The 25,764-nt window shown below is 57.7% G+C and overlaps 1 protein-coding gene across 3 annotated transcripts in view; it reads right to left on the reverse strand.

Annotated features, from left to right (window-relative positions):
• Positions 1–2,806: 2,806 nt before the first annotated feature.
• MATK (megakaryocyte-associated tyrosine kinase) overlaps positions 2,807–25,764 on the reverse strand; it is a 32,691-nt gene continuing 9,733 nt past the window's right edge. The window contains exons 3-14 of one of the 3 annotated variants that reach the window (XM_077842185.1): positions 21,092–21,170; positions 20,049–20,162; positions 19,316–19,428; positions 18,377–18,596; positions 16,978–17,071; positions 16,606–16,671; positions 16,033–16,132; positions 11,271–11,355; positions 10,734–10,807; positions 10,038–10,233; positions 9,069–9,155; positions 2,807–8,668 (exon numbers count right to left, since the gene is read on the reverse strand). In XM_077842185.1, the coding sequence (XP_077698311.1) occupies positions 8,486–8,668; positions 9,069–9,155; positions 10,038–10,233; positions 10,734–10,807; positions 11,271–11,355; positions 16,033–16,132; positions 16,606–16,671; positions 16,978–17,071; positions 18,377–18,596; positions 19,316–19,428; positions 20,049–20,162; positions 21,092–21,100 (1,341 nt within the window). In that variant the 5' untranslated portion in view covers positions 21,101–21,170 and the 3' untranslated portion in view covers positions 2,807–8,485. Of the gene's footprint in view, positions 8,669–9,068; positions 9,156–10,037; positions 10,234–10,733; positions 10,808–11,270; positions 11,356–16,032; positions 16,133–16,605; positions 16,672–16,977; positions 17,072–18,376; positions 18,597–19,315; positions 19,432–20,048; positions 20,163–21,091; positions 21,171–25,764 lie in introns of all 3 variants that reach the window. The other 2 variants (XM_077842184.1, XM_077842186.1) reach the window with 2 other exon arrangements.

A 25,764-nucleotide genomic window follows, 5' to 3' on the forward strand; every position in this document is an offset into this window, starting at 1 on the left:
CCCCAGCCCAGGGTTCAAGTCTTGCTCCAGCCTAGACTTGCTGTGTGACACTGGGGCTGTGGCCAGAAAGGGGACTTGGCTCAGTGTTGCAACGCCTGATGGTTAGGTGCCCATGAACTCCTCAGCCCTGGGTGAGGTGCCCAGGCACCCTGCACAAGGCCTGGGAGTGTCAGGCGCCTAAGGACGGTGAGCGCAGAACCTAGCGCGGGGTGCTCGCGAAGCCAATCAGGAGGCAATGCTGAGGAGATGGGGGTGGCCCTCACCCTGCCACTCAAAGGGGGTCAGGTGCTGTGTGGGCTGGCCGGAGGCACCTTGCAGCTGTGACCCCTCGCCTGACCGGAGGCACCAAAACCACCGCGGCCCCTGCTGGCAAAAGGAGGCTGTGCTGCTGCCATGCCCATCCCTGTGAGCCGAGCACACCCCTGGGCGGGGAGACCAGGGTTCAAATCCCCCAGGGCCTGATAGCAGCAGGGATCCACACCCGGGTCTCCCACCTCACACGTGCCATAGTCTCTGGGCTTCATCTCACCAGCTGAAGCTGTTCTGTTTTTGTATGAAATAGCTAAATACTCAGCAGGCCTGCTGGGGCACACGCCTGGGGTGCGGGAGAGCCAGCTGCTCCAGGACTATTTGATTATCTTACACAGCGTGAAGCAGCTTCAGCAGCAGAGACGGAGCACTCCCCTCCAGTGTGCCCTGCAGCCAGTGGGCTGGGCACGCACCTGGAAGATGACAGACCTGGCTTTTAGTCCCAACTGCTCTCAGGCAGAGCAGGGATTTGCACCTGTCTCCCCACAGCCTGGGTGAGTGGGCTAACCACAAGGACACTGGGGGGCAAGGGGTTCCTCCTCTGGCTGTGTTTAGTGCTGCCATCTGTTTAGTCTGATGGCCATTCTCTAAGGTGGCCTCAGACCAGGCTACCAGCTCAGGCCCTGCAGGTGAGTGATGGCCCAGGTTCTCAGTGCTTAGGTACAAGCTAGGCACCAGGTGTCAGGTGGCTGCACACATGCCCCTGGCAGACACTTAGGTGCCATGGGGACTGGAGCAGCTAGAAGGTTCGGCAATGGAGCAGGCTTCTGGGGGCTGCGTTTTGGTGTTAGGCGCCGACTGCGACAGTCAGGGCTAGATTCACAAAGGGACTTTGTGCTGTGCCACTGAGCGTCCCAAGGCCTTCCTTCAGGTGCCTCAGAAACCACTGGGATTCCCCCTGCCTCCGGCCAACGCCAGGCTCCCTGTACCATGGGTAGGGAGAGGTAGGTGCCTTAACCTGCAATCCATAAAACCCGGCATGCCAGGCAGGGACCCCCTTGAGCAACCCTGGCTGATGCTGAGGAGTATCTAACCACCGGGCTAAAGGCAGCTTCCTCCCCTAGGCAAGTGTGACTCTCTGTACCTCGGGGGAACGCATATGTTCATCTTTATAAAAAGAGTGTGTGGCATCCAACACAAACTTTGTGTTGGATGTCTTTGGAAGGCTCATAATGCACTGAGTGTGGTTGTTATAGTGACATTATTGTACTTGTTACAGTAATGTTATAGTGAGGTTATAGGTTATAATTTCATGTATCTAGTTATGAGGCTGAGAATGTATCCTCATGGCTTAAAGCAAGCCCATGCAAAAACTCTCCAAGAACAGGGAGGCTGTTCACACCTCACCGGGCATGGACGGAACAAACCCAGCCCAGCCTCACAGGAACAAAGGACACTGGCTCAGGCAGCAACAAAAGACCCCACTTCCTGTGGCCAGTTTGGGACTGCGATGAGGTAATGCTCCCCTGACTCGGAAGTTGGGGCCAGGGCAAAGCCAAAAGGGAAGGGTCAGCGTTCCCTCCCCACTCTGAACTCTGGGGTACAGATGTGGGGACCCTCATGAAAGACCCCCTAAGCTTAATTCTATCAGCTTAGGTTAAAACTTCCCCAGGGTACAATTCCTTTCCTTGTCCTTGGATAGTATTGCTGCCACCACCAAGTGAGTTAGACAAAGATTCAGGAAAAGGACAACTTGGAGTTCCTGTTTCCCAAAAATATCCCCCCCCAAACCCCTTCACCCCCTTTCCTGGGGAGGCTTAAGAATAATATACCAACCAAATAGGTTAGCACAGACCACACCCTTGGGTTTTTAGGATACTAAAAACCAATCAGATTCTTAAAAACAAAACTTTATTATAAAGAAAAACGTTAAAGAAGCACCTCTGTAAAATCAGGATGGAAGGTAATTTTACAGGGTAATAAGATTTAAAACATAGAGGATTCCCATCTAGGCAAAACTTTAAAGTTATAAAAAAACAGGAATAAACCTCCCTCTTAGCACAGGGAAAATTCACAGGCTAAAACAAAAGATAATCTAACACCTTTCCTTGTTATCACTTACAATTTGTAATCTTAGATGCTTATTTCAGGTAGGGTTTTAGGAGATGTGTTTTTCCTGCCCTGGTCTCTGTTTGTTCTGGAGAGAACAACAAAAGACCCCACAAACAAAACTTCCCGCCACAGATTTGAAAGGATTTTCTTCCCTTTTTGGTCCTTTTGGTCAGGTGCCAGCCAGGTTATTTGAGCTTCTTAACCCCTTACAGATAAAGGAGGGATTTTATGCTACCCTTAGCTGTATGTTTCTGACAGGAAGAAAGGACATGATAAAAGGGAGAGATATTTTGCCCTGCTCTCTCTCTTCCACCTACAGACACCAACACCATAGGCGCTGACTCCATGGGTGCTTCGGGGCTGGAGCACCCGTGGAGAAAAATTGGTGGGTGCTCTGCACCCAATGACAGCTCCCTGCCCCACCCCGCCCCACCCCCAGCTCCAGCTCACCTCCGCTCCGCCGCCACCTCCTCCGCGAGCGCGCCATGTGCCTGCTTTCCCCCCAGCTCCCAGCGCTTGCACCATGAACCAGCTGTTTCAAGTGGCAGGGAGGAGGGGGAACGCGGCGCACTCGGGGAAGAGACAGAGGAATAGCTCAGTGGTTTGAGCATTGGCCAGCTAAACCCCGGGTTGTGAGTTCAATCCTTGAGGGAGCCATTTAGGGATCTGGGGCAAAAATGGGGGATTGGTCCTGCCTTGAGCAGGGGATTGGACTAGATGACCTCCTGGGGTCCCTTCCAACTCTGATGTTCTATGATTCTATGAAAAGGCGGGGCTGGGGCAAGGATTTGAGGAGGGGTCCAACAGGGGCAGGGAGGGGGTGGAGTTGAGGTGAGGACTTTGGGGGAAAGGGGATGTAATGGGGGTGGGGCCAAGGCAGGGAAAAGGTAGAGGCGGGGCCAGGGGCAGTGGGGTGCAAGCACCCACCGGCGCCGGGGAAAGTTGGTGCCTATGACCATCACCACCAAGGGACTGAACCACTGATCAAAGGGGAGAGCCTGATTAGAGAGCCAGCCTGTGGTGAGAAGCATCTAAGTTTGTAAGGACATTGAAAGTGTTAAGATCAGCTTAGAATGTGTTTTGCTTTTATTTCATTTCACCAAATCTGACTTGTTGTGCTTTGACTTCTAATCACTTAAAATTTATTTTCGTAATTGATAAATCTGTTTGTTTATTCTACCTGAAGCCGTGTGTTTGGTTTGAAGTGTGTCAGAGATTCCCCTTGGGATAACAAACCTGGTACATATCAATTTCTTTGTTAAATTGATGAACTCATATAAGCTTGCAGCGTCCAGCAGGCATAACTAGACACTGCAAGACTGAGGTTTCTTGGGTTGTGTCTGGGACCGGAGATATTGGCTAGTGTCATTCAGTTGCACAATCCAAGGAGCAGCTGACATGCCAGAGGCTGTGTGTGACCAGCCCAGGAGTGGGGGTTCTCACAGCAGAGCAGGGTAAAGCTGGCTCCCAGAGTCAAGGATTGGAGCTAGCAGATCACTGGCCCCGATAACACCAGAGGGGAACATCACAGCGAGCACTTAACTTAGGGATAAAGGCAGCTCCCACCCCCAAAGCGAGTACTGAACTACCGGGCTAAAGGCAGTTCCTCCTCCACCGCCTCTTGGTTTGTGTGCAGCGTGGTGGCCCCTCTGTGTGGCCAACGGTTCAGGCCCCACAGGTAAAACAGGCACTTCACCACCTGTCTTCCCCCCTGCGTGGAGCTCTCTGGCAGCTGGGGGAGGGGAGAGAGGGATCCAGCCGCCTGCAGGGCTCAGAGAGCGGGATTTCCTGATGCCTACACCTGCATCCCTTTGTGGATCTAGCCCTTCAATGTCTAAACCGTGCTCCTGGTTTCTCTGTGCCTCAGTTCCCCATTGGTACCAGGATCACAGCACATCAAAGGGGGGGTGGGAGGTGAATCCATCAAAGGCTGTGAGGGGTTTGGATACTGTAGTGACTGAGGCCAGGTAAGTGCCACACACGGATGGATTTCCACCATGTTCTCCACCACGGGGAGATTTCGTGCATCCAGGGCAGACACATTGGCCTGTTTGCTGCCTGTACCCACTGGCGCATGTAATAAACTGTTTTCTCCTGTGCAGAGAGAGCGCACAAGGCCTGTGCCCCATGAAAATCCCACGGGAGCAGCTGTGAACGCTGCACATGCCAGTGAGTACCAGTCACTCGAGTGGGTGTGACGGCCATCGTCTGGGCCAACACCCAGGGCTGAACTGGGCACCAGCAGAGCTAAAAGTGTGTGCTGTTGGTATGCCCTACGTGGGGTGCAATAGACTCCTCTCCGCTGTGGCTCAGGAGCAGCCGGGACAGAGCAACACGAACTCACCAGCGCAGAGCCTGCAATCAGTGCCGCTGGGAGACGGGCCTCAAAATCCTGATTTAACAAAAAGTGGGGGAGGGGAGGGGAGGGAATTCACAATTCTCCCCACCAAAATATTACCCAATTTTCAAATCAGCTCTAAACGGCAGGGGTGGGGGATGGCAGAGGTAGCTGCATTTTCAGTGCACCTTGCACTCCAGCTGGCACCCAGGGCGGCTCAGCACAGGGCCCTGCAGGGCTCGGGAATGAGCTAAGCATCATCAGGTGTCAGGGGAAGGGTCTGTGCTGGGAGGGATGGGAAACCCAGAGCACACGCCCTACCCCCACTGCCTTGGGGGTGCTTTGTGGCACTATCACCCCCCACTTCAGGTACGGAGGTGGAAACATTTTGGAGAGGGTTTGGGGCCCCGTGAGGGAAAATCCCATCCTGGGAGGGTCAAATCTTAAGTGAAGTTTCCAGCCAGGGGAAGTTTAACTAGCTATAGACTGAGCGTGTGCTAGTGAATGATAGTGCCAGAGGGAATGCATGCTAGTGAGAGCAGGTGGGTGTGTGCACGAGCGTCAGCAGCTGTGCGTGTTAGTGTCAGAGGGAATGCATTAGCGAGAGTGGATGTGTGTGTTGTGTGTGAGTGCACTAGTGTCAGCAGGTGTGTGAAAGTGCAACTAGTGTCAGCAGGTGTGTCCATGCTAGCATCAGGTGTGTGTTTGCACGCTAGTGTTAGAGGGTTGTTAGTGTGTGCACACACTAGTGTCAGCAGGTGTATGTACATTATTATTATTTACATTTATTATAGGATGGGACCCCACTGTGCCGAGTGGGACGCAGACAGAGTAATAGATCGTCCTTGCCATGGACTAGCCCAGCCCAACCTGGGGGAAGGATGTAACCGATGCACAGACAGCAAAGTGAGGGGTGCAAACCTCACTTGGTGCCAGGGTGTGTTAGTTTAACCCTTTTGGTGGGGTTTAGTGCTGTGGGGAGGGCTGGGATTGGCTAACTGGGGAGACCAGGGGCGGGAGCAGGGCCACAGAAGGAGATTGGGATGGGGAGAGGAGGGAGGGAAGGTAGGCAGGAAGCATGCAGGGGGTGGGGGGGTGAGCCTGGGTGAGAGGGGTCAGAGCCAGCAGCCAGTAAGCAAAGGGGCAAGAATGGCCAGCCAAAGCCACCTGATGCCTGGTCACACCCCATTTGTGGGAGCTGCTGCAGAACCAGCTTCTAGGGCTGCTCCAGTGGGGGTGGGGGCTCCTCCCCGGGATTTCTTTCTTTCCCAGCTCACATGGCTCAGGAGACCGGCACTGTGAACATGGCCATGTTTCCAATGTGTGCACACACGAGTGTTTGCCTGGGCACACGTGTGTAGGAACATTCATGTGTGAGCATGTATATATACATACCATGCATTTTTAAGAACATAAGAATGGCCATACTGGGTCAGACCAAAGGTCCATCTTTGCAAGTGTCCATGTGTCCACGTGGTGCATGCATATATGGGTGTATATGCCTGTTCCTGTATGTTTGCATGCATATTGGGCTGCATTAGTAGGGGCATTGCCAGCAGACCGAGGGAAGTGATTATTCCCCTCTATTCGGCACTGGTGAGGCCACACCTGGAGTATTGCATCCAGTTTTAGTCTCCCCACTACAGAAGGGATGTGGACAAATTGGAGAGAGTCCAGCAGAGGGCAACGAAAATGATTAGGGGACTGGGGCACATGACGTACGAGGAGAGGCTGAGGGAACTGGGCTTATTTAGTTTGCAGAAGAGAAGTGGGGGGTGGGGGGGGATTTGATAGCAGCCTTCAACTACCTGAAGGGGGGTTCCGAAGAGGATGGAGCTCAGCTGTTCTCAGTGGTGGCAGATGACAGAACAAGGAGCAATGGTCTCACGCTACAGTGGGGGAGATTTAAGTTGGATATTAGGAAAAACTATTTCACTAGGAGGGTGGTGAAGCACTGGAATGGGTTACCTAGGGAGGTGGTGGAATCTCCATCCTTTGAGGTTTTTAAGGCCCGGCTTGACAAAGCCCTGGCTGGGATGATTTAGTTGGTGTTGGTCCTGCTTTCATAGAATCATAGACTTTAAGGTCAGAAGGGACCATTATGATCATCTAGTCTGACCTCCTGCACAACACAGGTCACGGAATCTCACCCACCAACTCCTGTAACAACCCCCTAACTTATGTCTGAGCTACTGAAGTCCTCAACTCATGGTTTAAAGACTTCAAGGTGCAGAGACTCCTCCAGCAAGTGACCCGTGCCCCACGCTGCAGAGGAAGGCTTTGAGCAGGGGGTTAGACTAGATGACCTCCTAAGGTCTCTTCCAACCCCAATCTTCTATGATTCTATGTACGAGGGTGTATCCATGTGGCTTGGTGTGTGCTGCTGTGTATGTACGTTAGGTGTGGATATGTGCCCACTGCCTGCACTTGTGTGTGTGTGTGGGAGGGGCGGTTGTGACAGCATCTCAAGCAAAGAATCCACGTTCCTCACGGGCTCATCCAAATGACTGTTGCAGGTGGGGCAAAGGCCAGCCCACGCTGCAACTAATTGGCTGCCATCCAGGTGTCAGGTCTGGGATCAGGCAACACCCTACAGGCCAACTGGCAGCTCGGTGAGAGCGAGCCATGCCTAGCTGGAGCTGCCTGCAGCGAGGGGCAGAAGCCTAAAGAGGAACAGGCTGGAGGGAACACCAGGTAGCAAGGGCTGAGACACTTGACTTACAAGAGTCTGGCTGAAGACCTCCACAAAGGGAAACTGGGGCAAAGGCCGGGCCTGACACCCAATCAGGCATCCCTTGTTACAGCAATGCCTTTAGCCATGAAGCTGCTGAGCTATTTTGGCTGAAGCCATGTTGGTGAATTTTGCCAAATCCCAGCTGGTCCTGGTGAATGACACACACGCCAGGCTGAGGACAGTGGAACTCTCTTCATTTTGTGCTGCGGCCACATTTTCAATCACTAAAACACGAGGGAAACACTTGGAAATAAACTCCGGAGAGCTGAGTCCAGGGGCCAAGAGCTGGGGAGCAGCACTTCCTCTCCCCCACCCTTCCCTCGCCTCAGCCCCAGCCCCAGCCCTGGGCCCTGGAGATGGCCTGGCTACGCTGAAGAAACGCTGAACCTTTCTCAGACAGGCAATGGGCCACTTGCACTGATTGAAGAGGTTAGCATGGGATGGAGACACCCAGGAGTGTCCAGGGCTCACGTGCTCGAGCACCCAGGAGGGTGCTGCTGGCTCCGCGCAATGGGACGCACTCCTCCAAGCCGTCTCTGAGCTGTGGTTAGTGGTGAGTGGACAGGGGGGCATGTGGTCACCAGACTGTGATCCATGGGGCCATCTGACCAGACTCATCCTGAACAAATCAGAAACCTGCCAGGTATGGTTCAGAACGCGCACCAGCGTACATGTACCCATGAGGCACCCATGCCAGTCTAGTCCCAGCCAGTACACGCTCTCGGAGAGCTGTGCTTGTGGCAGGGACATGCTAAGGCTGCCAGGGTAAATACGGCCCCTTGGAACCAGTCTCTCAGCCTGGTGCAGGCACACAGAGTCGGAGGAGGAGGTCAGGTCCCATCCCCATCTTCACTGCCTGGCAAGGCAGCACAGACCCAGTGCAGCAGCAGGACCAGCCCTGGCAGCTCTGTGCTGTGGCGTGTTTCCGGTCCCAGGTGTGGTGCCCTGGTGTGTCAGGCAGGGGTGACCCAGGCCAAGAACCCCCAGAAGAGGCTGCATGGAGCCTGCCAGCCCCTGCGCTGTTTCGGCCCTGGAAGCAGGAGCCCCCAGGGCTAACTGTCCCCTATGTGCTTCAGCTCCTTCTGCAGCTTCTCGGTGAGCTTCTTGAAGGAAGGCCGCTTCCCTGGCTCTATCTCCCAGCAGGTCTTCATCAGAGTGTAGACGGAGGGTGGGCATTCCTCAGGGGCCTCCATCCGGTACCCCTTCTCCACCATCTCCGTCACTTCCTTCAGAGTCTTGTGGGGAGAGAGAGAGAGAGACCTGCTGTGAGTTCCCCGGCTCCCTTTCTGCATGCATCCTGGGGCCTTTCTGCAGAGTAACGCCATGATCCACCCCATCACCACCCAGGGCAGTGCTAAATCCTGCCCACCTCTGTCTGTGTGCTCTCACTCACCCTCGAGCCCCCATCTCCCCCTGTGACACAGACACTCCTGCTGCACCACTGCTCCCCATGATTTCCATGCCCCATGGAACAGCTGCTCTCCAGGGCACTGGTGCTCCCATGCTTCCCCCACGCTCAGGCGCTTGGCATTAGCAAGACCTGAGAAATCTGGTTTAACTGGAGCCTTGTGCCGTCCAGGCCTTAGCCCAGGGGTGGCAGGAGTCAGCCAGCCCCTCCCCATGGGGAGCACTCACCATCTTGGAGTAGGGCGCCCGGCCGTAGGAGAACACTTCCCACAGGAGGATCCCATAGCTCCAGACATCCGACTTGGCCGAGAATTTCTGCAGGGAATGTGAGGAAGGTAACGCTGCAGCAGGTAGTCACAAAGCCACGCAGGGCTGGTGACACAGGCCAGGGATGGGGCAGGAGCTGTATCCCACCCGGTGAACGGCCTAGCCCCATTTCTGGGTGCTCCCGGGAGCGTGGCAAGGCCACGCACTGGGGGATGGGCCCTTTGCAGAGAATTGAGCATTGGCCTGCTAAACCCAGGGTTGTGAGTTCAATCCTTGAGGGGGCCATTTAGGGATCTGGGGCAAAAATTGGGGATTGGTCCTGCTTTGAGCAGGGGGTTGGACTAGATGACCTCCTGAGGTCCCTTCCAACCCTGATGTTCTAGGATTCTATGAATCCCCTCAGCCCTGTCTCTAGTGTAACTGGATCTGGGTCTGTAACCAGATGTGACACAGCTGGCTCCACACAGGGCTGTGCCCATGCACGTGGCTGATGCAGGGCTCATCCCCACGGCACCCCAGCGGGGGTCGCTCTGCCAGAGGTTTGTAACTGGTTTGGCAGCTCCGCCTTGCTCCCTGTTCTCTGTGCACTAGCAATCCCAGGATGCATTGCCACGCTGGTGCCACTCTACGCATGTGTCCCTGGGCACTTCACCCCCTGCTGAGGCACAAAGGGACAGCGGCCTGGAATGCCGGATTCTCCCAGAATGCACTGAGACGAACCCAGCGAGGCAGCATCGGGGACGCTCAGACACAGGGAGATGCGTGGCTGGGTTGGGAGACAGGCAGCTGCGCGGGCATGTTGCTGTACCAGGGTCAGATGCGGGCGTCACGGCCTGTGACAAATCTCACTTGGCCAAGATGATGTGAAGGGCGGGAGCCCTGCGGAAGGCTGGGCTGGGTGGCCCTGCTAGTCCCCTCCCCCTCACTCACATTGTGTTTCAGGGCCTCCGGAGCCGTCCACTTGACTGGCAGCTTGGTGGCGTCTGTGCCTTTCGGGTCCACCTTGGCCAAGCCGAAGTCACTCACTTTGGCCACGTTCTCCTCTGAGATCAGGATGTTGCGGGCGGCAAGGTCCCTGTGCACCAACTTCTTGGACTCCAGGTAGTCCATCCCCTGGGCGACGTCCCTGCACGGCATGGGCAGCCAAAACCAAGGTGCATGGGGGGAGAAGAGATCATCCATATTCAGTGCCCATCTCCACACCTCTCAGCCACAGACGTGCACTTAGCCCCTCACTAAAGAGGACAAATGTTTGCTGCAGCCTGCCTGGGCATGCCATCTCTGCGCAGCCTGAATCAGAGCATAACCTAACCCCAGCCTCTGACCTGTGCAGGGCAGGGGACTGGGACTCAGGATTCCTGGATCCTGGTCCCAGCTCCACCACTGACTCACTGCGTGGCCTTGGGCAAATCACTTTCCCTTTGTGACGTGGGGACAATGGCTGGGGCCTGCCTCCCAAGGGGAGCAAAATGTGAAGCGCTTTAGATCCTTTAGGGGACAGAGGGGATGGAAAGGGGCCACCTGTGATGAGGGTGGCCTTAGACAAGGCTTGTCCTGACTGCAAGGACAGAATTATCCCCTGCTGGGAGCATCCAGATCACAGTGCAGGAAAGGTGCAGGACTCACAGGGAAAACTGGATGAGCTGCTTGGGCTGGAGGACTGATCTGCCCCGTGTCCTCAGGAAGTTGACCAGGTTCCCCTGCCAGAGGAGAGAGAAACACTTATCAGAACCCAAGGGCGGCTGGAGCTGTCACCTCTTGCATTAGCCCCAAGGAATGCACGGCCAGCCCCGATGACAGGAGCCCTCTGGCCCACCAGCCAGGCTAGCGCCGCCCGCCACCCATGCCTCCTCCCTGATCCCACCTGCAGGACTAGCTGGAAGAACGGTCTCCATGGCCCAGTCGGTCCCTGGCCTCTCAGCAGGGGTTGGGTTTGCAACAGGGCCTATTCCCTGCAAGCCGTCCTGGGACCCGCCATCTTCCCAGAGACGGAGGGTTTCCAGTCACTGCTGAACCAGGCCAGATCTGACCCTGCGGCCTAGCCGTGAATGGCTCAACAGACCAGGCCCCAGCCCGAGTGCCCGGGGGAGGGCGTCTCTGGTGGAAAGGGCTGGTCGGGGGCCCTGGTTTGCTCTGATGCAGCAGAGCCTGCGATGCTCTCACCTTGCTCATGAACTCCATGACGATGTAGAGGCCGTTGTGCAGGATCACGCCCAGCAGCAGCACCAGGTTTTTGTGATGGACCTTCCTGGAGGAGGGAATGGCCACATCAAGGGCCGGGCCAGAGGGGTGGGCTCTAACTACACGTGGCACCCACACTGAGAGAGCACCTGGCCTGTGAGGGAGAGGGACACAGGGAAACACCCCCCCCCCCCCCCACACACACACAGCCCCTGGCCTGCAAGGGAGGGGGCCTGGGGAATACACACACACACCCATACACACACAGAGCCCCTCCTGTGAGGGAGAGGGACACAGGGAAACACCCCTTCCCCCACCCCCACACACACAGCCCCTGGCCTGCAAGGGAGGGGGACCTGGGGAATACACACACACACACACCCATACACACACAGAGCCCCTCCTGCGAGGGAGAGGGACACAGGGAAACACCCCCTTCCCCCCCCCCCCCCACACACACACACAGCCCCTGGCCTGCGAGGGAGGTGGACACAGGGAACGCACATGTGTACACACACACAAACACGCACCCAGCCCCTGTCCTGTGAGGGAGAGGGACACAGGGAAACACCCCCCCCCACACACACACACACAGCCCCTGGCCTGCAAGGGAGGGGGGCCTGGGGAATACACACACACACACAGAGCCCCTCCTGCGAGGGAGGTGGACACAGGGAACGCACATGTGTACACACACAAACACACACCCAGCCCCTGGCCTGCGAGGGAGGGGGACACAGGAACACATGTAACCCACACACTCCCTGAGTGTGGGGTTCTGTCCCATCCAGTGGCACAGGGACCACTTAGAGAGAGAGATAAAATGAGGCTGCTATATACCCTTAGCTAACAGCCGGGTGGCTGTCAGCTCGTGCAGTCGAGGCTCATATACTAAGCTCCAGAGGTCCCCAGTTCGATCCTGCCGACCGGGGCTGTCAGCATTACACACACAAATCAAAAGCTGAGCTGCTGGAGCCTTATTCTGCACTGCGGGCGAACTTTGCAGCTCACAGGGCCCTGGCTGCAGCCCTTGTTCTTTGTGGAGTGAGTATTTTTCAGGCTCAAGGTGTTGTTAAAGGGAACCCACACGCAGTTGTTAAGTCAGAAGACACCAGGCCCAGCAAACCTCCCAGATGTCTCTCCCTAGTTAGGGATAACCCTGTCACTGTCCTGCACACAAAGGTAGGAAAGGCGACGCGGCATTGCCCTGACTAACTGCTGAACTCTCAACACCGGGCCAGCTCTGGGTTGTTAAAGGGCCCAGACATTCTGCCAAGCGGTGCACCTTGCAGGGGAAGCCACACAAGCTGCTAATGCTTGTGGGGGGCCCCACTTGGGCGAAGCTGCCTGGCACTGGGGATACCTGAACCCCTTGTCCTAGCCATCAGAGCCCTCCCCAATTTACCCACCCCCATTGTTGTCGTGCAAGCTCACCTGTCTGCTCTGCCAGCATTGGAAGGGGGACACAGGCTCCATCGCCCGGCTCCCCAGCACACACCCTGGGCCTTCCCTCTCACAGGAGGACAAGCTGCCAGCCGAAACCTGCAAAGCCACCACTTCCCCTCCTCCAACCCACTCTGCTGTGGCCCCTGCAGGCCACCCCCCCCCCCAACTGCTCTGCTGCTCCTACCAGCTTGGCAGTGGGCACATAGCTAATCTGTAGGGAAAGACCCTGTTTGTTCTATTACCCCCCAGCCCCCACCCCCACGTGGAGAACTTGTCAGCAGGTCCCACCATAGCTCCCTGCTGCTCTCATCCCCCTGCTAGGGCTTGTCTCTTACACTCAGAGCTCTTCCTACAGTAGGGCTGCCAACTTTCTAATCACACAAAACCGAACACCCTGCCCTGCCCCTTCTCTGAGGCCCTGCCCATGCCCCGCCCCTACTCTGGGGGTCCGCCCCCCACTCACTCCATCCCCCCCCTCCGTCGCTCACTCTTCCTCACCCTCACTCACTTTCACGAGGCTAGGGCAGGGGGTTGGGCTGTGGGAGGGGAAACGGGCTCTGGGCTGGCACTGGGGATGAGGGGTTTGGGGTGCAGGAAGTGGCTCTGGGCTGGGCCAGGGAGTTGGGGTCCAGGGATGGTGGTGCGGTGTCCCGGAGGCACTTACCACGGCTCCGAGGAAGCAGCCATCAGGTCCCTGCAGCCTTCAGGTGCATGGGCAGTCAGACGGCTCTGCACAGTGCCCTTGGCCTTCCCAGCCAATGAGAGCTGTGGAGCTGATACGCGGGGTGGGGGCAGCGCGCAGCACAGAGCCTCCCTGATTACCCCAGCACACAGGGGCTACAAGAACCTGGTGGCTGCTTGCGAGAGCAGCGTGGAGCCAGGGCAGGTAGGAAGCCTGCCTTAGCCCTGGGCCCCCGCTGTGCTGCTGACCGGGCTTTTAACAGCCCAGTCGGTGGTGCCGACTGGAGCCGCCAGGGTCCCTTTTCGACCCGGCATTCTGGTTGAAAACCAGACACCTGGGAACCCTAATCCTACAGTCACAGATCTTACGGCCAGAAGGGACCGTAGAGCACAGGCCTGAGAGCCTCACCCAATGAGTCCTGCATCCAGCCCACAACTTGTGGTTGAGCTAGAGTGGGTCTTCTAGAAAGACACATCCAGTCTTGATTTAAAGACTGCAGGAGGTGGAGAGTCTGCCGCATCCTTGGCAAGTTATTCCAATGCTTCGCTAACCCCACTGTGCTAAGGGGATGCCTTATTGCTAGTCTGAATTTGTCTAGCAAGCTTTCTCCTCAGGGCAGAGGCTGTCCCTCACTACATGTTTGTCCAGTGCCCTCATCAGGGGGCTCTGGCTGGCTGGAGACCACCACAGTATAATGCTAAAAAGGAGTCCGAATAATAAATTATTAATATTGAAACGGGTAGTGATCAATGGCTCCATGTCTAGTTGGCAGCCGGTGTCAAGTGGAGTGCCCCAGGGGTCAGTCCTGGGGCCGGTTTTGTTCAATATCTTCATAAATGATCTGGAGGATGGTGTGGATTGCACTCTCAGCAAATTTGCAGATGATACCAAACTGGGAGGAGTGGTAGATACGCTGGAGGGCAGGGATAGGATACAGAGGGACCTAGACAAATTGGAGGATTGGGCCAAAAGAAATCTGATGAGGTTCAATAAGGATAAGTGCAGGGTCCTGCACTTAGGACGGAAGAACCCAATGCACCGCTACAGACTAGGAACCGGTTTCAGAGTAACAGCCGTGTTAGTCTGTATTCGCAAAAAGAAAAGGAGTACTTGTGGCACTAGGGACCGAATGGCTAGGCAGCAGTTCTGCAGAAAAGGACCTAGGGGTGACAGTGGACGAGAAGCTGGATATGAGTCAGCAGTGTGCCCTTGTTGCCAAGAAGGCCAATGGCATTTTGGGATGTATAAGTAGGGGCATAGCGAGCAGATCAAGGGACATGATCGTCCCCCTCTATTCGACATTGGTGAGGCCTCATCTAGAGTACTGTGTCCAGTTTTGGGCCCCACACTACAAGAAGGATGTGGAAAAACTGGAAAGAGTCCAGCGGAGGGCAACAAAAATGTTTAGGGGACTGGAACACATGACTTATGAGGAGAGGCTGAGGGAACTGGGATTGTTTAGTCTGCAGAAGAGAAGAATGAGGGGGGATTTGACAGCTGCTTTCAACTACCTGAAAGGGGGGTTCCAAAGAGGATGCATCTAGACTGTTCTCAGTGGTAGCAGATGACAGAACGAGGAGTAATGGTCTCAAGTTGCAGTGGGGGAGGTTTAGGTTGGATATTAGGAAAAACTTTTTCACTAGGAGGGTGGTGAAACACTGGAATGTGTTACCTAGGGAGGTGGTGGAATCTCCTTCCTTAGATATTTTTAAGGTCAGGCTTGACAAAGCCCTGGCTGGGATGATTTAGTTGGGGATTGGTCCTGCTTTGAGCAGGGGTTTGGACTAGTTGACCTCCTGAGATCCCTTCCAACCCTGATATTCTATGATTAGTAATTATTACTGAGGTTCATTATGAAAACACACAATCTCTCTCACAAACACACACAGCTCCCAGTCTCACAGAGGAATGCCAGCTCTTCACTAGGCATGTTTGCTGGTCTAGCTACACCCTTGTGCTAGCCCAGTGGTTCTCAACCAGGGGTACACGTACCCCTGGGGGTACACAGAGGTCTTCCAGGAGGCAGTGTCAACTCATCTAGATCAGTGTTTCTCAACCTGAGCATCAGGACCCACAGCGGGTCACGGGACAGCTTTAGGGGGGTTGCAAGTGAAGGCAAGCGTTAGGACTTGGCCAACAGGGCAGTTGCCTGGGGCCTCACATCACAGGGGGCCCTATGAAGCTAAGTTACATGCTTCAGCCCTGGGAGGTGGGGGGCTCGGGCCTCAGGCTCCGGAAAGGGGTACAGTAGTCTGGGAAGGTTGAGAGCCATGGTGCTAGACCAGCAAAGCGTGCCTAGTGCAGATGCCACTCACACTGGCCAAACCACGCTTTCACCAGCGTAGCTTATTCCAGTCCCCGGTTAGATAAGCTCTCCTGGTACAGCGGCTTCGCCCAGGGGCTCAGAGATCACACCCTGAGCAACACGGCTTTACCAGCACAAGTCTGTCCTGTCGGCCTGTTCTCCGTCTCCCGCGCACCCGCTCCAGCAAAATCCCTGCATGCTCAGTCATCCCCTGCAGGCTGCCCGTGCCCCTGCTCCCTGCCCGCGGGGGAATCCTGCAGACCTCTGGGGGCAGGGTAGGGAGCGCCTGCCCAGCCTCCTGGCTCACTTACGTCATGGCAGCGGTCTCAGCGAGAAAGGCCTGGGCGGTGACGTCGCACCTGATGTTCTTCACGGCCACTTTCTGCCCCAGGTACTCTGCCTGCAGGACGGCTGTGGGGTGGGGAGAGAGGGTGGTCAGGTGCCAAGAGGGTGGCCCCACCCCGGCAAGGGGGAAACAGAAGCAGGGTCTGGGGCAGGGAGGGCCCATCCACATCTGGAAGAGGTGAAGGGAAAGAGGTTGGGGTGTGACTCCAAGGGCGAGTCCAGCCTGGGAGTGAGCCGGGGGGGGGGGGGCATCATGGGGTGGCTCCTAGGGGCCTGGTTTGCATGTCCCCATGACAACTATCTGCCCCAGTCCATCCCAGCCGCGAGGCCAAGGCCGAGCAGACCCTCCCTGCTTTGCCACCCATGGCTCCCACAGGGCATGCTGATGGGAGCAAGGGGGTGTGCCTGGCACTGCCCGGCTGGCCCCTCTCTGGACTCAGCCTCCAGCCTGCTCCCCAGAGCTCTTTCCATGCACTGGTGGGCAGGGCCTCATGCCATCTCAGGATCCACCCACTCCCTGGACCGACCCGAGCGCTCACCTCCAAATTCTCCTTCCCCAATCTTGTCTCCCAGTTTGAGGTGCTGCAGTTTCAGTAACCAGCCGGCTGCATGCGAGAGGAGACTGGCTGGTTACAAGTCGCAGGGCTGGGTCTTCCCCCCAAGTGTCGAGCCTGACCCCCATTGAGCTGCCGAGGCCCCTCTGTGAGTTGAGTGCGAGTTTCATACCCCATAAGCTCCACTCAGCTCAGCCCTAGCAATAGGATTCCTTGGCCCGAGCTCCCAGCTCTGTCGCTCGAGAACGTTGGACCGTGGGGATTTTACCTTCCCCCACAAAGTCGCGGCCACTTGCCCTAGTGTCCCCATCCCCTTTCATCCCCCACCCCTGCAGTTTGCAGACAGATTCTTCATACCCTTGGCCAGCTCCTCCTCAGCAGACTTCATCCCGGGCTTTGGTTTCGGTTTTACCAGCTTGGTACAGATGGCTCCCTGGTCGTTCATATAGTGCTGCAGACAGACAGACAGAGTTACTTAGGCTCACAGCTGCTGCCCAGTAAGTCCGCTGCACCCTACATCACAGGGTCACGTCAGCCCTACCCAGGGTGCTTCTGCCACTGGGAGCAGCTGCTGAGACCCGCCAGATTGAGCAGGACAGGCAGCCCAGCGGGTCCCACACCATCCTAGCATTGTGCCACCCTCCCCACTCTGCAATGAAGCTGGAGGGCTTCTTGTGCCGGAGTCGGAGGAGAGGGTGTCTGGACTGCTCCCTCCCATTTCCTGCAGGGGGCGCTGTTGAGACCCTGTGTGCGTGTGTGCACACGCAGCAGGCCCCAGTGATGGTGAAAGGGAGCAGGGACAAGCTCATCTCAAAGTGACCGTTAGGGGGTTCTCTAACAGCCAGGACAGCTCCTCTCCTAGCCCCCCACCCCCACCCCTGGGAATGCGCTGCCACCCTCTCAGCCCCAGAAGCAATTGCCAAGTCCCTACCAAGTCCTCGAACCCAGAGCAGGAAGAATGGCCTGGCCAACAGGGCCTTGGCCAGGGGTGCAGGAGACCGGGGTTTGATTCCTGGCTCAGCCACTGGTGCGCTTGGGCAAGTCACTGAATCTGCCCTGTGCCCATCTATCAATGGAGATATGCTCCCTGCCACCTGGTGGGACTGGGCATAGGCAATGGGAACCCCTCCCCCTCTGAGCTCCATCTCCTGGGAGGGCTCAGGATTGGCACAAGGGACTCCTGAGGGATATTTCCAGCTCTTGGAGGGAGTTAGGACTCCTGGGTTCTATTCCCAGCTCTGTGGCTGAGTCACTGTGCAACCAGAAGTAGGGCAGTTCCCTGTCTCTGTGCCTCAGTTTCTCTGCCTGTTAGGTGGGGATAAAAATACGTCCCTGCTTCCCAGGGCAGGGTTTATTCCCCAAATTTGGAAGTCAGCAGCGCTGGGCTGGGAGGCGATGCAGAAGGCCAGAGGGTGACTATTAGAAATAGCTGACTCCACTTCCTTCCGCAGGGTTTCAGCAGCGGCTCTATATTTAGATCATGCGGTTTTAGCCGCTGCTTTATGCGAGTGGATCACTCAGGGCTGACAGAGCCGTGCTGCTCGGGAACAGAGAAGATGGGGAGGGGCAGCCGCCTGTCTATCCAGCCACCTTCCTGTCTAGGCTCTTATGCAGCCCAGGAGCCCGGGTGCTGTTGGGCCTGATGCTTTTGCTCTGGTTCATTTTTTTGCCTAGTGGAGCCCCCTATTGACTCCAGGGAGCTGTGCCTGCCCAGTTGCCACGGGGGGCTGGGACCCTGGGTAGGTGTCCTGCTGACCTCAATCATGTCAATGAGGTTGTAGAAGCAGACAGAGGCGTCGATGCTCAGACAGTTCTCCTGGTAGATGACACGGTAGTGGATGACCTCCTTGCCGAAGCTGACGCACAGCACGTAGTCCCCGGGGTGCCGGATGGACTCCCGCACCAGGAAGAGCCCGTCCTCAGGGGGCTGGAGGGCCTGCACGGCCTCCACACCAGAGATCTTCCCGTGGAACCAGCTGGGGGGCAAGGAGGAGAGGAACCACGCTGCACACACTTGGGAACCGGCCCCAGCTCCACACAGCTCTCCCCACGTGAGCAGTATGGCGGAGATCCCCCGCCCCTCCTGAGTTCCCTCCCATCCCAGGGAGTGTGGGGAGGGGGCGTGGGGTGAGCTGCTCCTGCACTACATCCAGCCAACCTCCCCGCCCCCCCTCCGAGTGCCACACTGGAGACCAGCAGCCCCGGAGAAGGTCACTGCCCAGCTGGCCCCTCTCCTAGCCAGAGCAGGGCCAACCCCTGCTCACTCCAGTCTGGTTGGGGGGCACTCCAGGGGAGGGCCACATAGCCAGACATCCAGCCTGTGGCTAGATCCGATCCTTGATACTTTAGGGGAAGGGCAAAAAGCACCCACAATGCACCTGGCCAACCCCTCACAGCTGACTATAGAGCAGGGAATATCCCCTTCCTGACTCCTGCAGTGACCAGCATGTGGCCTGAAGCCTGAGATTCGAGCTACCCCTGCGTCAGCCAGTAGAGCTGTAAAATGACCCGGTCTCCCCCCTTCCTAGACGTGACCTGAGCCATGGCAAGGCCCGCGGCCCGGGCATGGCGTTAACTCCCAGGTGCTCAAACCAGCTGATCCCAGCCAGAAGTGGGACAGAAATCGGTCTCCTTCACAACGCAAGCGCACCCCATGCCACAATGCTGGCGCCTTCAAGCGCTCGGCTGTACTCACGGCATCAGGCTGAGCTTGGGGTCAACGCGGATGGCTTCGCGCTCCCGCACTGAGCTGGCCGAGAGCAGCCCCTCCTCGCCGGTGTCGTTGTGTTTCGCTTGGTACCAGCCTTTCTGCTGAAGGGGAACATGGTGGGATCTCGATGCCATTGGCACTTTGTGAGGAGGGGTCTTACTTCTCAGGGGAAGGGGCCAACTCCACGAGCCCACCCCCAGCTCTCCTTGCCCCACGACTCCATCCACTGGCAGGTTCTCATTGCTGCTGTGATGGGGTGGGGGGGACAAGGTGGGAAGGGAGCGGGGGGGGAGGGGCGAGGTCAGGTGGGGGTGGGACGGTGGGGAGAGACAAGGTGGGATCCTGCCATCCTAGGGTAAATCAGAGTCTGACCCTCCTGGCTGTATCGACCACGCTCCATGGCGTATGTTACAGCAGCTCCTCGGGGCCCAGGCGGCTGGGGGCCTGCTTGTGCCAGGCTCTGCACACACGGCTAAGGAAAGGGGGTCCCTGCCCCGCAGAGCCCCCTAGAGGGAGGCTGGGGGCTTTGCCCCATTGCCAGGAGAATGTGGGCAAGCAGCCGCTGCCCCTTCTGCGGGTCCCCTTCCCAGCGGTTTGCCCTCGGGAGCAGCCCCTCCCCAAGTGCTCGTGCCCTGCGGCCTGGCCCTCTGGGCTGGTGTCCCGGCTCTGGCGCCCCGTGCACAGCGTTCCTCGCATGCCTCCGTGCTGCCCGGCTCACCTCACAGACCTCGACGATGGTGAGGATGTCGCCCTTGCGGAAGGCGAGCTCGCGGGCTTTGGGCTTGGTGTGGTCGTGCTTGGCGATGCACTGCGTCCCCGGCAACCAGCGTTTCTGTGGCAACAGGGGGTAGCATGAGGGCAGCCGGCAACAAGCCAGGGCTCCCCCTTCCTCCTCCAGCAGCTAGACACGAAACTGTCACCCCTCCAGGTCTGTGTAAGGGACACGCGCTAAGGACTGGCTGAACCCCTGCAGGACTGCAAGGGTGAGACGGTCACCGCCATGCTGTGAATTTGGGGTACTCCCCACCTGAGCTGCAAGGGGTATGGGATGCTCCACAGCTGATCAATGGCCAAGCTGGTATGACACAATGCCAGGCATTGCCAGGCAAACAGGTGCCAACTAGGCAATGGCAGAGGGGCGTGCGGGTGCTGTAGGTTAGCTAGGAAGACAAGCAGTGTCGTGCCAGATGGAATCATCTCCCCCAGTGCCAGCTGCTGCAGGAGAAGGGGTGCGTAGCCCCATTAAGGGACAAGGGGCTAATTATCTGCCCATGGTGGAAGGTTCTTCCTTGCTGGTGCCAGGCAGATAGCGGCTGGTTTATGCCTGGGAGCTCGAGGAAATAAATCAGATCCTGGCACTGGGAATTTCATAAAGGAGGGGTGGAGGGGTTTAGCCACCCATGCATTTGGAGATGGTCCCAGGATACAGCCCAGCCCAAGGGCAGTGAGTGGGTGAAGGAGAGGAGGGGAGTGCCTGGGAGCTGCGAGTGCCTGGGTGGAGGGAGTTAGCGGGATTTCACTTTAGGGTGTCACATTCAGTGACCCCTTCTTGACCATTGGGGCCTGCACAATCTGCCCCCCTCTGAGGCTGTGTTCCCCAGGCTGCGGTACCCTCACGCTGCCCATTTGCATGGGCTCATGCGCCCTACAGGCACCCGGGGGTCTGAAAATCAGCCCTCCAGGAAAGTGAAAGTCAGCCACGCTCCGGGTTTTTGTGCTGCCAGGAGCCTTGCGAGGGCTGGAGCAGCCTGCACCACTTACTGTTGACATGCTGCCTGGCTCATCAGCACATCCACAGCTGCACTGGGGAGTCCTGTCTCTGAGGAAATGCAGCAATCACCTGGGAGAAGGAAACAGCCATTGGTCTCTGGGCTGCAGAGAAGGAAGGACCGCAGGGCCAACATTGCCTCCACTCTGTTGGGGTTTTCTTGTTTAAAGAGAAACTGTCAAGCAAACATTAGAACAGCTGCTGCACTCCACCCCAGAAGCAGCTGCCTTTAATCTGGGGTAAAGTGATTCCCACTATATGTTGTGCAGTTGTGAAGAGCTTTGGGATCTTTCGAGGTGTCGACGTGAGCGATTACATATCACTCATTATTAGAAAGGCGTTTTCCCCTCTCAGCACCACAACTGCTTGTGAATATGAGTCTGAATGGGTATGTTCTCACCTGGTGGGTCTGAGCTGAAGGTGTTTATGGTGACAACCGTGAGCCAGCGTCTGACCCAATGCCAGGTGATCTAGGCAAGGTTGTAGCAAGAAGCTGATAGTGTCACAAATGGTCACATGGTCTAACATGAGCCTGGTGAACTGTCCAGCCTCCCCAAGATGGCAACCCGGCTTTGCACATAGAAACAATAGAAGGGCGGGATTCTCAGGTGCTCGGCTCTGGCCCATCTCTGCTCCCACTGAAGGCACTGGGTGGGCGGGTACTCCCTGAGGCCAGCTGGGAGCACTTGGGAGAAGCCCCCCCACCCCCCAAGCTGTCTTGCCCAAGGCCACCCAGCAAGTCAGTGGCAGAACCAGGACTAGGACCCAGAAGTCCTGACGCCCTGATCCCTCTGCTGTCCCCACTAGATCACATGCTTTCCTACAGCCTGGACTAGAAGTGACGAGCCAGGACTCCCCTGCCCTGCTCTAACCACTAGGTCCTAGAGTTTCAGGGCAGAAGGGATCCCCAGACCATCCAGCCTGACTTCCTGGAGATCACAAGCCCCCACTCCCACCCAGCCCCCGCATACTGACCCAACAACAGACATGAGACCACGGTATTACGGCTCACAGGAGACTAAACCTCTCCGTGCCACAGGCAGAGAACAGGACGGGCCAAGGGGCCCCAGTGCCCGAGGCCCCGCAATGGCAGGGAAATGAGTAAGTGAGAGATACCCAGAGAACCCTGGCAAGTGACCCGCACCCCCACACTGCAGAGGCAGGCGAACCCCGCCCTCCCCACCCCCCCGGGTCACCGCCAGCCTGACCTGGGGCAAAATTCCTTCCTGACCCACAGTGGGCGATGCGTCAGTCCCTGGGCATGGGAGCAAGGGCCAGCCAGCCAAGCACCTAGCTAGAGAGAACATCCAGTGTCACCTCAGAGCCCTGGCCCTCCCCGTCCAGTGACCCAGCCCAGCCCTGGCCCTCCCCATCCAGTGTCACCTCAGAGCCCTGGCCCTCCCCGTCCAGTGCCACCTCAAAGCCCTGGTCCTCCCCGTCCAGTGACCCAGCCCAGCCCTGGACCTCCCCATCCAGTGACCCAGCCCAGCCCTGGACCTCCCCATCCAGTGCCATCTCAGAGCCCTGGCCTTCCCCGTCCAGTGCCACCTCAGAGCCCTGGTCCACCCCATCCAGTGACCCAGCCCAGCCCTGGCCCTCCCCATCCAGTGCCATCTCAGAGCCCTGGTCCTCCCCATCCAGTGACCCAGCCCAGCCCTGGCCCTCCCCGTCCAGTGCCACCTCAGAGCCCTGGCCCCCATCCAGTGACCCAGCCCAGCCCTGGACCTCCCCATCCAGTGCCATCTCAGAGCCCTGGCCTTCCCCTGTCCAGTGCCACCTCAGAGCCCTGGTCCACCCCATCCAGTGACCCAGCCCAGCCCTGGCCCTCCCCATCCAGTGCCATCTCAGAGCCCTGGTCCTCCCCATCCAGTGACCCAGCCCAGCCCTGGCCCTCCCCATCCACTGCCACCTCAGAGCCCTGGACCTCCCCGTCCAGTGCCACCTCAGAGCCCTGGCCTTCCCCTGTCCAGTGCCACCTCAGAGCCCTGGACCTCCCCATCCAGTGCCATCTCAGAGCCCTGGCCTTCCCCTGTCCAGTGCCACCTCAGAGCCCTGGTCCACCCCATCCAGTGACCCAGCCCAGCCCCGGCCCTCCCCATCCAGTGCCATCTCAGAGCCCTGGTCCTCCCCATCCAGTGACCCAGCCCAGCCCTGGCCCTCCCCATCCACTGCCACCTCAGAGCCCTGGACCTCCCCGTCCAGTGCCACCTCAGAGCCCTGGCCCCCATCCAGTGACCCAGCCCAGCCCTGGCCCTCCCCATCCACTGCCACCTCAGAGCCCTGGCCCTCCCCATCCAGTGACCCAGCCCAGCCCTGGCCCTCCCTGTGGCTTCAGAGGAAGGAGATAAAAAGTCCCACCGACAGCCCAGCATGCATACTGTATGAGGGTGTATGTGGGGGTGGGGATCACTGCAGGTGGCCGGCTGAAACCCTGCCGCATGGACTTTTAGGAACTTAAGAAGAAAAACAAAAGTGGCCCCACAGCTGTTGGCCCTGGCCCCAGCTGGGCTCACACACTCTTCTTCCCTTTTCTCCTTTCTGGGCAGGTCAGTTCTGCGCATGGGAGGAGGGTGTGGAGCCCCCTGCACATCTCTTACGCTTCCCCTGCCCAGGTCAGACCAAGCCAAGGAACTTTTCCCTGGAAACAGAATGAGCAATATTTTTTCCTTTCAAGAAACCCTTTCCTTCTGTAACTGGCCGCAGGCACCCAGGGCTTTGCTGAGAGCTGTCAGCAGTGCAGCCACAGAGGGACCTACGGGTCTGTCTACACAGCAATTAGGCACCCGCGACTGGCTCATGCCAGCCAACTCAGGCTTGCGGGGTTTGGGCTGAGGGGCCGCTTCACTGCTCTGGGCTCAGCCTGGAGCCCGGGCTCTAGGACCCTGAGAGATGGGAAGCCCCAGAGTGGAAAATGTGGTTTCACAGCAACTTTTTTAAGGTCAGGCTTGACAAAGCCCTGGCTGGGATGATTTAGTTGGGATGGGTCCTGCTCTGGGCAGGGGTTGGACTAGATACCTCCTGAGGTCCCTTCCAACCCTGATAGTCTATGATTCTAACTTTCTGCTTCACACCCCTGAAGCTACAAATACACCTTCTCTACACATACTGGTCGCCTCGCTCCAGAGCCAGGGGCACAAGCACTTAGGCTGCCTGGCAGTGGCAGATTTAGAGTTAGTGGGGCCCTGTGCTCGGCTTCATTTTTGGGGTCCTCCCTCAGGACCAAGCCAAGAAAAAGACATTCTCTCTTATCTCCCCATCCCTGTTTTTCATTCTTTTTTTCTTCCTCCTCCTCCTATATTATAAGTAATAGGAAGTAAATGAAAATGAAGTGAGGTACCTGGATTGGTTTTGTAGTCGAAATTTTTTTTCACAGACCACTTGAAAATTGCGAAGGGTCTTTGCAGATCACTTAATGAACTTTCCAAACATTGTTTATACCATTAGCCAACTACTGTAAAGTGCTTTGGATAAGAGCGCTTTATAAAAACAAACTTAAAAAAAAACATTGGGGTGTTCGGTTTGGCCAGGAGTTAGGATGTGGAAGGAGGCTCAGGGTTGGGGTGTGGGGTCTGGGAGGGAGTCAGGGGGCAGGAGCAGGCTGGAGGTTGGGTTCGGGGTCTGGCCAGGAGTTAGAGTGTGGGAGGGGGCTCAGGGCTGGGACAGAGGGTTGGGGTGCAGAGCGCTTATCTGGGGCAACTTCTGTTTGGTGCTCAGGGCGGGGCTGGGGATGGGGGAGTGCAGGAGTCAGGGCAGGGGTGTGGGGCGGCTGGGTGAGTGCGGGGGTGCAGGAGTCAGGTAAGTCAGGGGGCTGAGGGTGCGTGAAGGGGCTGCAGGAGTCAGGGCTGGGGCTGTCGGGGGTGCAGGAGTGAGGGCAGGGGGTTAGGGGGGTGGGCCAGGTATGTGGGGGTCACCCCAGCCCCCTGCCCTGAACAGCTCGGGGCAGGCGGCTGGGGGGGTGTATAGGGGGCGGGGAGAGAGCTCGGGGCTGGGACAGTGCCAGTCACGGCCGCTGGGTTACCTTACCGGGCTGGCTGATGCGTCCCTGCCCCGCCACTGCTCCTGATCGCGGCCAGAGGGAGCTGTGGCGACAGCCGCGTTTGAGAGCTGAGCCCCCTGGCCTGCGGCTCCCTTCCCCGGGCTTTTCTCCAGGGGCCGCCGGCAGCAGGGCACGCCGGAGACTGCACCCGCACCGCCCGGCAGCCAGAGGAGCAGGCCGGGGTGGACGGACGCCCCACCAGGGGAGCGCGCCCCCAGCCGGCCCCTCACTTGCCTGCCCCCCTGGGGCCTGCAGCAGGAGCCCAGTTTACCATCTAGGAGAGCGCACCGCACGGCGCGCGTCTAGCACGGCTCTTAAATGGCTCCCTCCCTTCTCTCCCCCACAGCTTCTGCCCCCGCAGAGGTCCCCCCGCAGGGCGTGCTGGACGGTGCTGGGCTGCCCGACCCTGGAGCCCCATGCCAGGGCACTGTGTGTTTCATTGTAAATCCTCCTTCGCTGCCTGGCTGCTAACAAGTGAAGTCTAAAGAGAGCCAGATCTGAACCCACAGAATGCTGCAAAGCTGGCAACCCAGCTCCCAAGGTGATGGCCGTGGGACCGGGGCCGTCGGTACAGAGTGCTTGCCAGGAATCTGTGTGATCAACACCAGCCAGATACAAACTCCCCCACTG

This window comes from Eretmochelys imbricata, chromosome 25, assembly GCF_965152235.1.
Source record: "Eretmochelys imbricata isolate rEreImb1 chromosome 25, rEreImb1.hap1, whole genome shotgun sequence".
Taxonomy (NCBI): domain Eukaryota; kingdom Metazoa; phylum Chordata; order Testudines; family Cheloniidae; genus Eretmochelys; species Eretmochelys imbricata.